Source organism: Haliotis rubra, unplaced genomic scaffold (genome assembly GCF_003918875.1).
Source record: "Haliotis rubra isolate DU_JTF1 unplaced genomic scaffold, ASM391887v1 Scf558, whole genome shotgun sequence".
NCBI lineage: Eukaryota > Metazoa > Mollusca > Gastropoda > Lepetellida > Haliotidae > Haliotis > Haliotis rubra.
The window spans coordinates 694,396-707,390 of record NW_025767255.1 but is presented as its reverse complement, the minus strand read 5'-3'; the positions used below and the strand labels follow the sequence as shown (position 1 = coordinate 707,390).

At 41.6% G+C, this 12,995-nt stretch overlaps 1 protein-coding gene across 1 annotated transcript; it reads right to left on the bottom strand.

Annotated features, from left to right (window-relative positions):
* Positions 1 to 222: 222 nt before the first annotated feature.
* Positions 223 to 2,894, bottom strand: LOC124253891 (toll-like receptor 4). The gene has a single exon (XM_046687745.1). It carries the CDS (start codon positions 2,674 to 2,676, stop codon positions 223 to 225), a length of 2,454 nt encoding a protein of 817 aa, XP_046543701.1. The 5' UTR covers positions 2,677 to 2,894.
* Between the last annotated feature and the right edge of the window lie 10,101 nt (positions 2,895 to 12,995).

Genomic DNA, 12,995 nt, shown 5'->3' with positions numbered 1-12,995 from the left:
CACTGCTTCTTCAACGGAGGCATATTTTGAACAAAGACACTTGTACCAGGAGACCCCAAATATCCTTCACATATTTCAAGAGCCAAGGTGAAGAAAACTGTCACCCATCCAACGTCTCTCCGCCACCAGCGTTGCTTACATTCACCTGATTTGTGACGTGTACACTGGCAGGGAGTGACTCAGAAGAGTGGTACACTTTAGAATAAGGCTGTGGGTTTATCGTTAAGGATACACTGACACAGATGTGTCCAGAAGTGAGGGCTGTCCTCCACATCCAGAATATGTTCCTCTGAAACAACGTTGAGGAGAAGACGAGGGAACCCGAGCTCTTGCTTCCAAGGACATATCCCTGTACAGAAGCAGCACTCGGTCCGATATTGCGTTGTTCACGGACATTAGTCTCACAGTGGACAGGACAGTAAAGTGAATCCACTCGTCCTTCAGAAAGTTCTCTGTTAGCACAATAACAATTTTCCAGCTTCTCGACAATGCATCAATGGTCACTTCTGCCTGGGAACATCCTACAGGGTCATGTAGATCAGGCAGGTACAGTCGTATACCTGGGGAGACGTGGGGGAGCTCCTTGAACAGACAGTGGTAAGGCCAATCGTACTGAGCACTTTCATAGCATATGTAGGCGTCATAATCAAAATCCTTTCTTTGTGGTCGGCGTCCGGGGTTATAACCAAGCACCTGTAACAAATGGTGCTCTATTCTTGGGAAATAGGTCTTGACAAGAAAGGCTACAAGCAAAGACAACAACGCAATCAGGGTTCCTATTATGGCCACGCTCATCCAGAAATAGCCAACACATGTTCTCCAATGGAATGTCCTTCTGGCATAAAAGGTGGCTGTATCAGATAACGTTCCATCACCAAGGATACAACTGTAGTTGCCATGGTAATCTAAAGATACATTAGTTTCCTGTAACCACTGTATGAAGTGAAGGGTTTCACAGCTGCAGCTGAAGATGTTGCCTGCCAAGTAGAGGTAGAAGGAGCCGTTATTCACAATGATGTCATCAAGCAAGGTCTGTTGGAATTTAGTGATGACTGAGAGGGAATTCGATGTCACATCCAAATGTTTGAGCCAAACCATTGTCAGGATTTCTTCCGGAAGGTCTTTTAGTCGGTTTCTTGCAAGAGAAAGGTTTTCCAGTTTGATAAAGTTTCTAAAAGTATTTTTGTTGATAAGTTGTAGATTATTGCCTGACAGATCGAGTCTTGTTAGTTTGGGCATGGCATGGAAGAAGGGTTCAGTTGGGGACACAAACATGTCATCATCTGACGTCACATCATTAACAAGCAATGTTTCCAAATTCGTCACCATGTTGGTGTTGTTGAATACATTCTGTTGGATCTTCATGTGCGATATGTTCAAAAGGTGCAGGTTTTTACAACATTCTAAATATGTAGGAATGTCTAAAAGATCGTTTCTTGAAAAGTCAACCACAGACAGATGATCGCTTTGTGTCAGGGTTAAATCAAAATTCACAATGGTATACTTAGCAACTCCGCTCAGGTTCAGATATCTCAGCTTGGGAGGTATTGGGAGATAAAATCCTCCTCGTGTTGTAGTGTTATATGTGTGACTGAGAGAGCTGCTCATTCTATTGATTGAAGACAAATCTAAATATTTAAGATTTTCCAAGAATTGCATGTTAATGAAAACAGGTTTCATCATACCCCCCCTAAACATGTTTTTGGACAAGTCAAGATATTCTATACATCTGAAAAAGGTGGAATTGGTTATGACATTAGCATCAATGTTCGTGATCTTATTGTTTGACAAGTCCACTTTCTTTACACATATATCTGAAAGATAACTGAACATTTCCTCTGTTAGGGTCACACTGCTTTCTCCTGTGGTTACAACTCGGGTTAGAATTATTTCCTCCAATTTTCTTCCAGCCAAACACTGAAGTGCTCTTGTTATAGATACTAACTTAATTGAGCTTCCATACGAGGTAGATATCAAAAGCTTGGTTAGGTTCGTAAAGGGACAAAATGTTCCTGCTTCTATGTTTGTTAGTTGTCCATGTACAAAAAATACTTTCAGTGGAATGTCACGCAAAGCTTGAAATGTTGTGTTTCTAAGAATAGGTACTCCAATTGTGTCGATGTCCAGAAATGTGAGTGTGTCTTTCACTAGATCTAATTGAGGCCACTTTCCGCCTTCAGGCCATGAGTTAATATGAAGCTCTTCTAGGCTGTTTAGGCCTTGTACAATATCAGTAGGAAATGGTGCGTCATCATTTATACTTCCTATAAGAACCAATTTCTTCAGATGAACTAGATGCTGGAACAGCCCATCTGGGTACGTTGTTACGTCCAATGAAAGCGTGTCACAAGACATTTCCAAGGTTTCCAGTTTATCCAGACCTCTGAAAGCTTCCCTCTGCATTGTCTTTAACGGATTGTGGCTGAGGAATAGGAATCTCAGCTTCCGTAAAGTGCTAAAACTGTTGTTGAGTATACTGGTGAGTAGGTTATCTTGTAAATTCAAACCTATGATGTCCTTAGGAAGATCTGATGGCACTTGAGTGAGATTCTGCTTTTGACAGTTGGTGATTTTACCCTGGTAGGCTGCACTGTAGCTGGTGTGACAGCCACTGGCAAGGCTGCTGCATGTCACACCCTTTATCAGGAGCAGACACGTCAATACTTTCACGTACATGGTTTCTGAAACACAATGACAGTACACACTGGAAAGTAGTTTTTCACCTAATTAATTATGATTCCTGGTTGTTTAAATTTTAGATCGTGTTAAAACCTATGAATCGTCTTAAATGTTTACCTTTTTGGTGACATTCACGATCTTACAAACAGAGAAGCACAATAGGAGCGAACTTACGATTCGAATAATGTCTAAGGGAGGCAACTCTGCACAGCTAATTACGTCCCTTAGACAACTGGGCCATCCGTGTGACCGTTACCTGCTAACATGTTACATCACATTATACCATTTAATATAGAGAACTTTGGGGAGATGTCTTCAAATAACATGCAAATGAATGACACAAAATGTATTTTGTGATCGTTTGTAGAAATAAATGATGTCGAATTCCGGTGAGAATATAATTTCTAAAAAAGAAACACTAATGCTAACAATTTGATGTATATTACATGTTCTGTTTCTGCTATTTATCTCTGAATGACCAATCAGATTCCACCCTCTCATATTACTGGCATTTGGTTTAAACAACATGGCCGAACCCAGTCGAGGCGATATGATCAATTTATCGAAAAAAAGCTTCTCAGTCCCTATCTCACAGACACCTGATGCATGTAGATTGTAGCATAATAGAGGCGACAAAAACCTTTTTCTAATTTCGTAAGTGATATGTGAACGTGTACGTGAGTTGCCAGGACGTCGAATCCTGTTCGTGATTTTGACTTCACTATGCATGAATTCGTTACTTCAGCAGAAATCAACGCCGAGTTCAGCGAGTGTGAAGACTGGACTGTTTATAATCAGTTACCTCCCTTGCCTCGGTAATACGCAAAATAAAAAGCACTACTCAATGTTATGACCCCTCTAAGGATTTGAATGTAATTATATGTCAACGAATGTATCTCACAGTTCCTTCTTTCTTAATCAATGAGTGTAGCGAGACACTTTCGCTGATTTATGTTGTTGACATTCTCTTAATTCTTAAATTTTCGTTCTTCCTCTTGGTGAAATAAAGATTCTAAGTCGTGCTTTTGCTGGAAGACAAACCTCGTTATAACACCACTTGCTTGAATACAATAGGTTTGACTTCTTTGATTGGCATTTTAGAAGTTGAGGTGATGAAGAATGATTGACATGAGAATCTATGTCGAAACGTCACCTTTCACAGAATAGAGAAGTTGTACATCTATAAATTATCATCATTCTACATTACGTATCTCAACAACCCTGTAAAGCAATCACAGATGTCAACCCAAGTTGTATTGTAAGCTGCGCGCAATCCTGAAGCAGGCCTATTGTTGTGGGACTCAGTTGAAATTAAAACCAGCTAGGATATCAGTTTACGAGTGTGTCTTTTCCGCTAGCAACTAATAAAATACTGATGCGACCTTCAATATATGAAAGTACCTGTTCTTCCATCTCCTCCCCCTTCCCTTCCCCTCCCTCCCTCCTCTCTCTCTCTCTCTCTCTCGCTCTCTCTCTCTCTCTCTCTCTCTCTCTCTCTCTCTCTCTCTCTCTCTCTCTCTCTCTCTCTCTCTCTCTCTCTCTCTCTCATCTTTGTATATATTACATGTTCGTTAAAGGCCGATGTTGATCACAGGTGTTCCAGATCAATTCCTTTGGGACACAGGAACACACACATAGTAAGAAAATAGATAATTGGCTAGGTAGCATTCTCTATCTACCTAATATTGTATGGGGAACTTTGGTAGAACATCTTAACGTTTAGTCAATACCAACATTAGCCTTCTTATTTTCTACATAAACAACGCTGAGTAAACATAGAATGCATTTACTTACCAAACTGATCTGTAAAATCAGCGTGATAATGGTCATGAGTTGGTAATCCAGGAATCCTGGATCGAACTGACGTATATTTTCTGTGATGTTATACACTCAAAATAACTTCGCGCTTGTGGCGGCTGCGTTTGAGGTGGTTGCAATGGAAAGCCGAAAGTAAGCGATACACCAGCTCCAACGGCCTCAATTAACAACGATGTGCTTTAATGTATGATTAAATGTGATACATGGAACGTGAAGAGATCGTGAGATAAATACCTGTTATTTGTCGTTTCATCATGTCATCTTAAGGTTGGAAATAGGATTTGCCTGTTTGCCTCCTTTCGTGGCCTGCTAAACTATATCACTTTGGCGAAAAGGACAATGGATCTGATATCCGATTACATCCCTTGCTCGGGTACATTCCGATTCACTTCAGTGGTCTGCAGTCAAGGACGTAACTGTAAGGGTAGACGATTGCGCTCTGCAGAACTAAGTGTAGCGCTCGGCAATCGCCGTGACAAGCCCAATCAGGTGCTTCCCCACTGAGCCGAATTAAAGCCTCCAAAATGCGTGATGCTTTTTGTCAATCGTAAATAACCAGGTTTCGCACGTACAATTCCGATTTTTTCTCTCAAACGATTTCCAAGAATGAATCCTGTAATCTGCAAGCTATAATTTTCATAATTCATTCTAACAGAAGTGCAGCAGGGCATGGTGTCATCCCACAGATGATATTGTTATCTTGTCAGCTTGCTGAAGGTTCAACCTCTTTGGTCATGTGGACAAGGCGGTCGACTTCGCATAAGAAGGTCTGTGGTTCGAATCCCAGCAAGGCGCTCCAACTCTACCCGAACTATAGAGACTGGACAGTTTCAGAGTCGGCATTTTAGCTCTCAAAGGAATTCCATCCGTCTGGATTAGCTTTATTTTCACATATTTGCACCCGTGAAAATACCCTTCTAATTGTTAATTTCAATCTTGTTATTTACCAGTTAAAGGCTATAGACAGACTCAAAGGTTTAGTTGGAAAGGAAGTCGAAATGAAGTCATTTCTTTTTCCTATCACTGGGCCTCAGTTTGAATCTCAAGCTGTTATAGTTTTTGTTGTTAGAGTTAGAGTATCAATATTGGATCAACAAGGAAAAGGTAACGTTGTCGCCTTTACTTCAAACCATCACCTGTATGCTTGCACAACATTGTTTCAGCCAACCAAAGGCACGGATGTCTCACACGTGAGGTATTATTTGAAGCACGCACTTGCACTCAGATGCCAGATTACAACAACAACAACAGCAACAACAACAACAGTAAGTACTGTTGTCTAAGATGCTTCTTATTTAACCATATTGTAATTAATAACCGCCGTTACATCTCAAAAGATCCAAGACTTCTATTTGCAGACACATGCCTGTAACACAAGGTTTTGGAGGAGAGGTATAGGTTCATGCACAACACACTGCACTGCATGCTTGGTGTGACATGTACCTAGCTGGTTTGTCAAACATATCTTCTCACAATGATGGTATCTACTGGTGGTTGTCAATGGACTGAATGGTTATTAGTGGTGTAACACCGGAATCTATTATTAATACACTTATGAGGGAGTGAGTAGTGAGTAGCCATATCGTAAATAAACCAAGTCACGATAAATGCAAAATTGTAAGACCCTGTCAACGAAAGACAGTGAAGAAACTAGGTTATCACATATTTGTTATAACTAGTTCAAGGAAATTTAAACTATTACATTGAGGCTTAACGATACGAGATAAAAATTAGCAAAAGATCGCTAGCAACGGAAGCTTGGGAACCATACTAAGGGCCGTGGGGACTTGCATCTGTTTCCTGCACGGCTCCTTAGAGTAGTATACTTTAGAATAAGGCTGTGGGTTTATCGTTAAGGATACACTGACACAGATGTGTCCAGAAGTGGGGACTGTCCTCCACATCCAGAATATGTTCCTCTGAAACAACGTTGAGGAGAAGATGAGGAACCCGAGCTCTTGCTTCCAAGGACATATCCCTGTACAGAAGCAGCACTCGGTCTGATATTGCGTTGTTCATGGACATTAGACGGACAGTGGACAGGACCGTAAAGTGTATCCACTCGTCCTTCAGAAAGTTCTCTGTTAGCACAATAACAATTTTCCAGCTTCTCGACAATGCATCAATGGTCACTTCTGCCTGGGAACATCCTACAGGTTCATGTAGATTGGGCAGGTACAGTCGTATACCTGGGGAGACCTGGGGGAGCTCCTTGAACAGACGGTGGCAAGGCCAATCGTACTCAGCACTTTCATAGCATATGTAGGCGTCATAATCAAAATCCTCCCTTTGTGTTTGGCGTCCAGGGTTATAACCAAGTACCTGTAACACACAGTGCTCTATTTTGGGGAAATATTTCTTGACAAGAAAGGCTACAAGACAATAGCGCAATTAGGTCTCCAACTACGCCCACAGCCAACCAGAACTGGCCAACACATGTTCTCCAATGGAATGTCCTTCTGGCATAAAAGGTGGCTGTATCAGACAACGTTCCATCACCAAGGATACAACTGTAGTTGCCATGGTCATCTAAAGAGACATCAGTTTCTTGTAACCACTGTATGAAGTGAAGGGTTCCACAGCTGCAGCTGAAGATGTTGTCTGCCATGTAGAGGTAGAAGGAGCCGTTATTCACAACGATGACATCAAGCAAGGTCTGTTGGTATTTACTTATGACTGAGAGGGAATTCGATGTCACATCCAAATGTTTGAGCCAAACCATTGTCAGGATTTCTTCTGGAAGGTCATTTAGACGGTTTCTTGCAAGAGAAAGGTTTTCCAGTTTGTTAAAGTTTCTAAAAGTATTTTTGTTGATAAGTTGTAGATTATTGCCTGACAAATCGAGTCTTGTTAGTTTGGGCATGGCATGAAAGAAGGGTTCAGTTGGGGACACAAACATGTCATCATCTGACGTCACATCGTGAACAAGCAATGTTTCCAGATTCGTCACCATGTTGGTGTTGTTGAATACATTCTGTTGGATCTTCATGTGCGATATGTCAAAGAATTTCAGATTTTTACAACATTCTAAATATGCAGGAATGTCTAACACGTCGTTTCTTGAAAAGTCTAACACAGACAGATGATCGCTTTGTGTCAGTGTTACACCAACACGTACATGGTTAGCATTGTCAACTCCGCTCAGGTTTAGATAACTGAGATTGGGAGGAATTGGGAGATAAAAACCTCCTAGTATGGTAGTGTTATATGTATGAGTGAGAGAACTACACATTCTACTGAGTGTGGACAAATCTAGATATTTAAGATTTTCCATGAAGTGTACGTTAATTACAACAGACATGAGCATACCCATATTTAACATGTTTTTGGACAAGTCCAGATATTCTATACATCTGAAAAAGGTGGAATTGGTTATGGCATTACCATCAACTTGCTTAATCTTATTGTTTGACAAGTCTACCTTCTTTACACATATGTCTGAAAGATAGCTAAACATTTCCTCTGTTAGGGTCACACTGCTTTCTCCTGGTTAGTATTGGTTTCTCGGGTTAGAATTATTTCCTCTAATTTTCTTCCAGCCAAACACTGAAGTGCTCTTGTTATAGAGACTAACTTAATCGAGCTTCCATACGAGGTAGATATCAAAAGCTTGGTTAGGTTCGTAAAGGGGCAAAATGTTCCTGCTTCGATGTTTGTTAGGAGTCCATTTAAAAAAATATATTTTAAGTGGAATGTCACGCAAAGCATGAAATGTTGACTTTCTAAGAATAGGTACTCCAATTGTGTCGATGTCCAGAAATGTGAGTGTGTCTTTCACTTGTTCTAATTGAGGCCACTGTCCGCCTTCAGGCCATGAGTTAATATGCAGCTCTTCTAGGCTTTTCAGGCCTTGAACAATATCAGTAGGAAATTGTGCGTCACCATTTATACTTCCTATCAGAAACAATCTCTTCAGATGAACCAAATGCTGGAACAGCCCATCTGGGTACGTTGTCACGTCCAATGAAAGCGTGTCACAAGACATTTCCAAGGTTTCCAGTTTATCCAGACCTCTGAAAGTTTCTTTCTGCAGTGTCTTTAACGGATTGTAGCTGAGGAATAGGAATCTCAGCTTCCGTAAAGTGCTAAAACTGTTGTTGGGTATACTGGTGAGTAGGTTATCTTGTAAATCCAAAACTACGATGTCCTTAGGAAGATCTGATGGCACTTGAGTGAGATTCTGCTTTTGACAGTTGGTGACCTTCCCCTGGTAGGCTTCACTGTAGGTGGTGTGACAGCCACTGGCAAGGCTGCTGCATGTCACACCCTTCATCAGGAGCAGACACATCAATACTTTCACGTACATGGTTTCTGAAACACAATGATAGTACACACTGGAAAGTAGTTTATCACCTAATTAATTATGATTCCTGGTTGATTAAATGTTAGATCGAGTTAAAACCTATGAATCGTCCTAAATGTTTTCCAGTTTGGTAAAATTCACGATATCAGAAACCAAGAAGCATAATAGAAGCGAACTTACGATTCGAGTAATAACTAAGGGAAGAAACTCTGCACAACTAATTATAAGTCCCTTAGACAACTGGGCCACCCGTGTGACCGTTACCTGCTAACATGTTACATCACATTATACCATTTAATGTAATGAACTCTCAGGAGATCTCTTCAAATAACGTGCAAATGAATGAAACGAAATGTATGTTGTGCCCGTTTGTAGAAATACATTATGTCAAATTTTGGTGAGAATATAATTTCTATAAAGACAATTATAGAAATAATGTACAGTCCATATTGCCGCATTGAGGAAAAGGTGTACCATATTATGTACATAACATGTTATGTTCCTGCTATGACCATGCTATGTACTTCTAAATGACCAAGCAGATTCCACCCTCTCATGTCAATCGCATTTGGTTTAAACAACATGGCTGAGCCCAGTCAAGACGATGTGATTATTAGTTTGTTCAACGACGAAAACCTTCACAGTACCTATCTCACAGACACCTAGTGCCTGTAGATTGTAACATACCAGAGACGGCAATAACTTTCGTAAGAAATCTCTGCTAAAAGTATAATACATGCGCCGTATATTGATCAACAATATGAAAAGATCTGGAAAATAGTTTGGAGATCATGCGATTTTCAAAGAGTGTGTAATCGACCGATAAGTGAACGGCAGTCGCCAGTACGTCGATTCCTCTGCGTGATTTTGACTCCACTATGCCTAGGCTCGTGAGTTCAGCAAACATCAACCCCCGAAACTCAAGCCAAGTTCAACGAGTGTGGAGGCTGGACTGTTTATAAAGAGTGACCTCCCTTGCCCCCTCTCCCTTCCTCCCTCTCTCTCTCTCCCTCCCTCCCTCTCTCTTTCTCTCTCTGTCTCTCTCTTTTCTCGCTCGCGTTTCCGTATAAAGTGAAAAGCTGATATTCATTTACAGGTGTCCCAGATCAATTCGTTTCAGACACAGGCACACATATACACAAGTACGAATATAGACAACTGGCTTGGTAGCATTCTCTATCTACCTAATATTGGTAACGTTTTGTCAATACCAACATTACCTTTTCTTGTAAACAACGCTGAGTAAACATATAATGGGTTGACTTACCAAAACGATCAGTATAGACAGTGTGATAATGGTCATCAGTTGATGATCACCCGGAATGTATCGATCAAATTGACGTATGTTGTCTGTGCTGTTATACACTCAAAATAACACTCATACTGACCGCTGTGTTACAACTCGTTGCAGTGGAAGGCTGAATGTAAACGCTAAACATGCTCCAACGGCCTCCGTTAACCAGGAAGTGATTTAATGTATGCCTCAATGTGGTACATGGAGCGTGAAGAGGTCGATAGATAGATACCTGTTATTCGTTGTTTCATCATGTCGTCTTAACTCTTGTCCTGCTACCCTTTTTGCCTGCTTATACCTGTTACCCTGGGCCTCCATTAGTTCCATTAGGTAATGCCCAGAAACCGTTTGGCACAGTGCATGTGGAAGGTGTTCAGACAGCGTTTTTGCCTCGCATAGGTGGTCTATGTCTCGTCGCTGTACAGGAAAGTGCTGAGGACGCAGGCCTGATAGACACGCATCTTGACTGGTCGTGAGTCCAAATTCTTTGCAGGCATGAGCGAACCTGTCCAAGAGGCTCTGCAGGACCTCTTCAGTGTGTGAGCAAGACCCGTCGTACATAATTGTACCACCATGCTGCGCAGCTGAGGAAAACAGCCGATCTTGATCGGGAAACGAAAAAGGCCTTTTCTGCTGACAAGGTCGAAAGCCTTTGTTAGATTGATGAATTCCAGATACAGTGGCTTGTACTGCTCTCTGCACGTCTCCTGAAGCTGTATACTACACGTTTTTTCTGGAAAGGGAAAGAACCCAATGAACCACGAATACTTGGAGTTGGCTTTGCAGTTGAGAATCTTCTACATGTAGCTTCAGTGGAACCCCGAACAGGTGGCACAGAACGTATACTGTCAATCCGCATGGCTACAGTTGCAGGATTTGTCAATGTCCTCAGTATCTATGCTCCTACCCTGAGTAGTCCAGAAGACATCAAGGACCTTTTCTATAATGAGCTTTACACCCATGTTGGCAGGGTACCGAAATTGGAGCTGCTGTTCCTTCTTGGCGACTTCAATGCCCGGGTGGGATCTGATCACCAGTCCTGGCATCCGTCTCCACGGCGTCGGAAAGATGAACGACAATGGACAGAATTTCTGGAGCTGTGCTCATACCACAGGCTTTGCGTCCAGTCCAAGCCCCAACACAAAGTGTCCTGGAAACACCCAAGGTCTCATCGCTGGCACTAACAGGACCTCGTGCTCACGAGACGCTCAGCTGTAAAAACTGTCCTGGAAACGAGAAGCTACCACAGCGCCGACTGCAACACTGATCATGCCCTCGTGTGCAGCAAAGCGAGCATACAGCCATGTAAGCTGCATACTGCAAAGCAAAAGGTCATCCCCGCATTAACGTTGCAAGAACAGAAGACCCCTTTCGTAGACAAGAATTTGTAGCTGCCGTGAAAGAGACACTCCAAGACTTGCCAGAACAGGATGGCACAAGCCTTCGACAAGAGGGAAAGGAAGAACCAGGACTGGTTTGATGCCAACCATTCTGAACTGGATCCGGTTATTAAAGCCAAGGATAAAGCTCTTATGGCCACATTTGTTAAGAATCCGTAATAAGGCATAAATTTCATCAACATCTGTAACTTTCCATGCATATTCTGGCTTTCCTTTATGTCTAGCACTTTTTCTTTCCTTCAGCGTTTGTATTTGTAACAATGTCATTTACCATTTCCTCTGAAATACACAGCTGAAACATATCCACTTTATTTGTCACATGATCCACGTTGTCAACTTTCTGCAGTGGCCTTTACAAAATGTTTGTCTATGCAACACGTCCATGTGGTGGTGGATTTAAAGACCAGATGCTGCCATGTTTGCTTGTTAAAAAGGCTTCTTAATCCATAGTTTTTTCATCAGACACAGAATCTTCACTGTACACACTAACTGTTGGAACAACTGTCTATGTAAAATTTGCATTTGAGCATCATCCTCTTGTAGATGTGCTAAAAATTGGCCAAAATTACCGCTTTTCCTCGTCTGACGCTTCATAGTGACTACCTTAGAGCATATGTTGCCATACCATGACAATTTTATAGCTAAATTGATATATGGATGGGGAATGACTTGGCCTTTGAGGCCCATGGTAACAGTTAGTGTATGTAGATTTCAAAGTAATAATCTGTATTTAACTTTTATAAACTGTTGTTTTTAAAATTAACTGGTGTATTTAAGGACTTACGTGGGAGGATTACATGGGAACGTAGCCATATCCAATGTACAGTTACGTTTTTATGTGTAATCAAAGTTACGTTTGGGCCTTTCAGGCCCCCGGTAGCAGGACAAGGGTTAAGGATGGAAGTAGCATTTGCCTGTTGCGATTTATAATCACGAACCCATAACCTCCTTTCTTGGACCTGCTAAAATATATCGCTTTGGCGAAAAGGACAATAAATTTGATATCCAATTGGATCCCTTGCTCGGGAAAATACTGATTCCCTTCAGTGGTCTGCAGTCAAAGATGTTATGGGTAGGGTAATGGAGTGCGCTCTGCGGAACTCAGTGAAGCGTTCGGTAATCACCGTGACAAGCCCAATCAGGTGCTTCCCCCGTGAGTCGAACTGAGGCCTCCAAAATGCGTGACGATTTTTGTCAGTCGCAAATAACCAGATTTCTCGCAGGGAAGGTGTGATTTCGATATGTTCTTTTAAAAGATTTTTAAGAATGAACCCTGTAATCTGCAAACTATATTTTTTATAATTAATTCTAGCATAAGTGTAGCATGGAAGGTGTCACCCCACAGATGTTACCACGTCAGCTTGCTGTGGGTTTAACCTCTTTGGTCAGGTGGACAAGGCGTTTGGCTTCGGATAAGAAGGTGTGTGGTTCGAATGCCAGTACGGGACAGGAACATGTTATGACCGCCACATAAGTATGATTGCTCGATTGATTTTTGGCC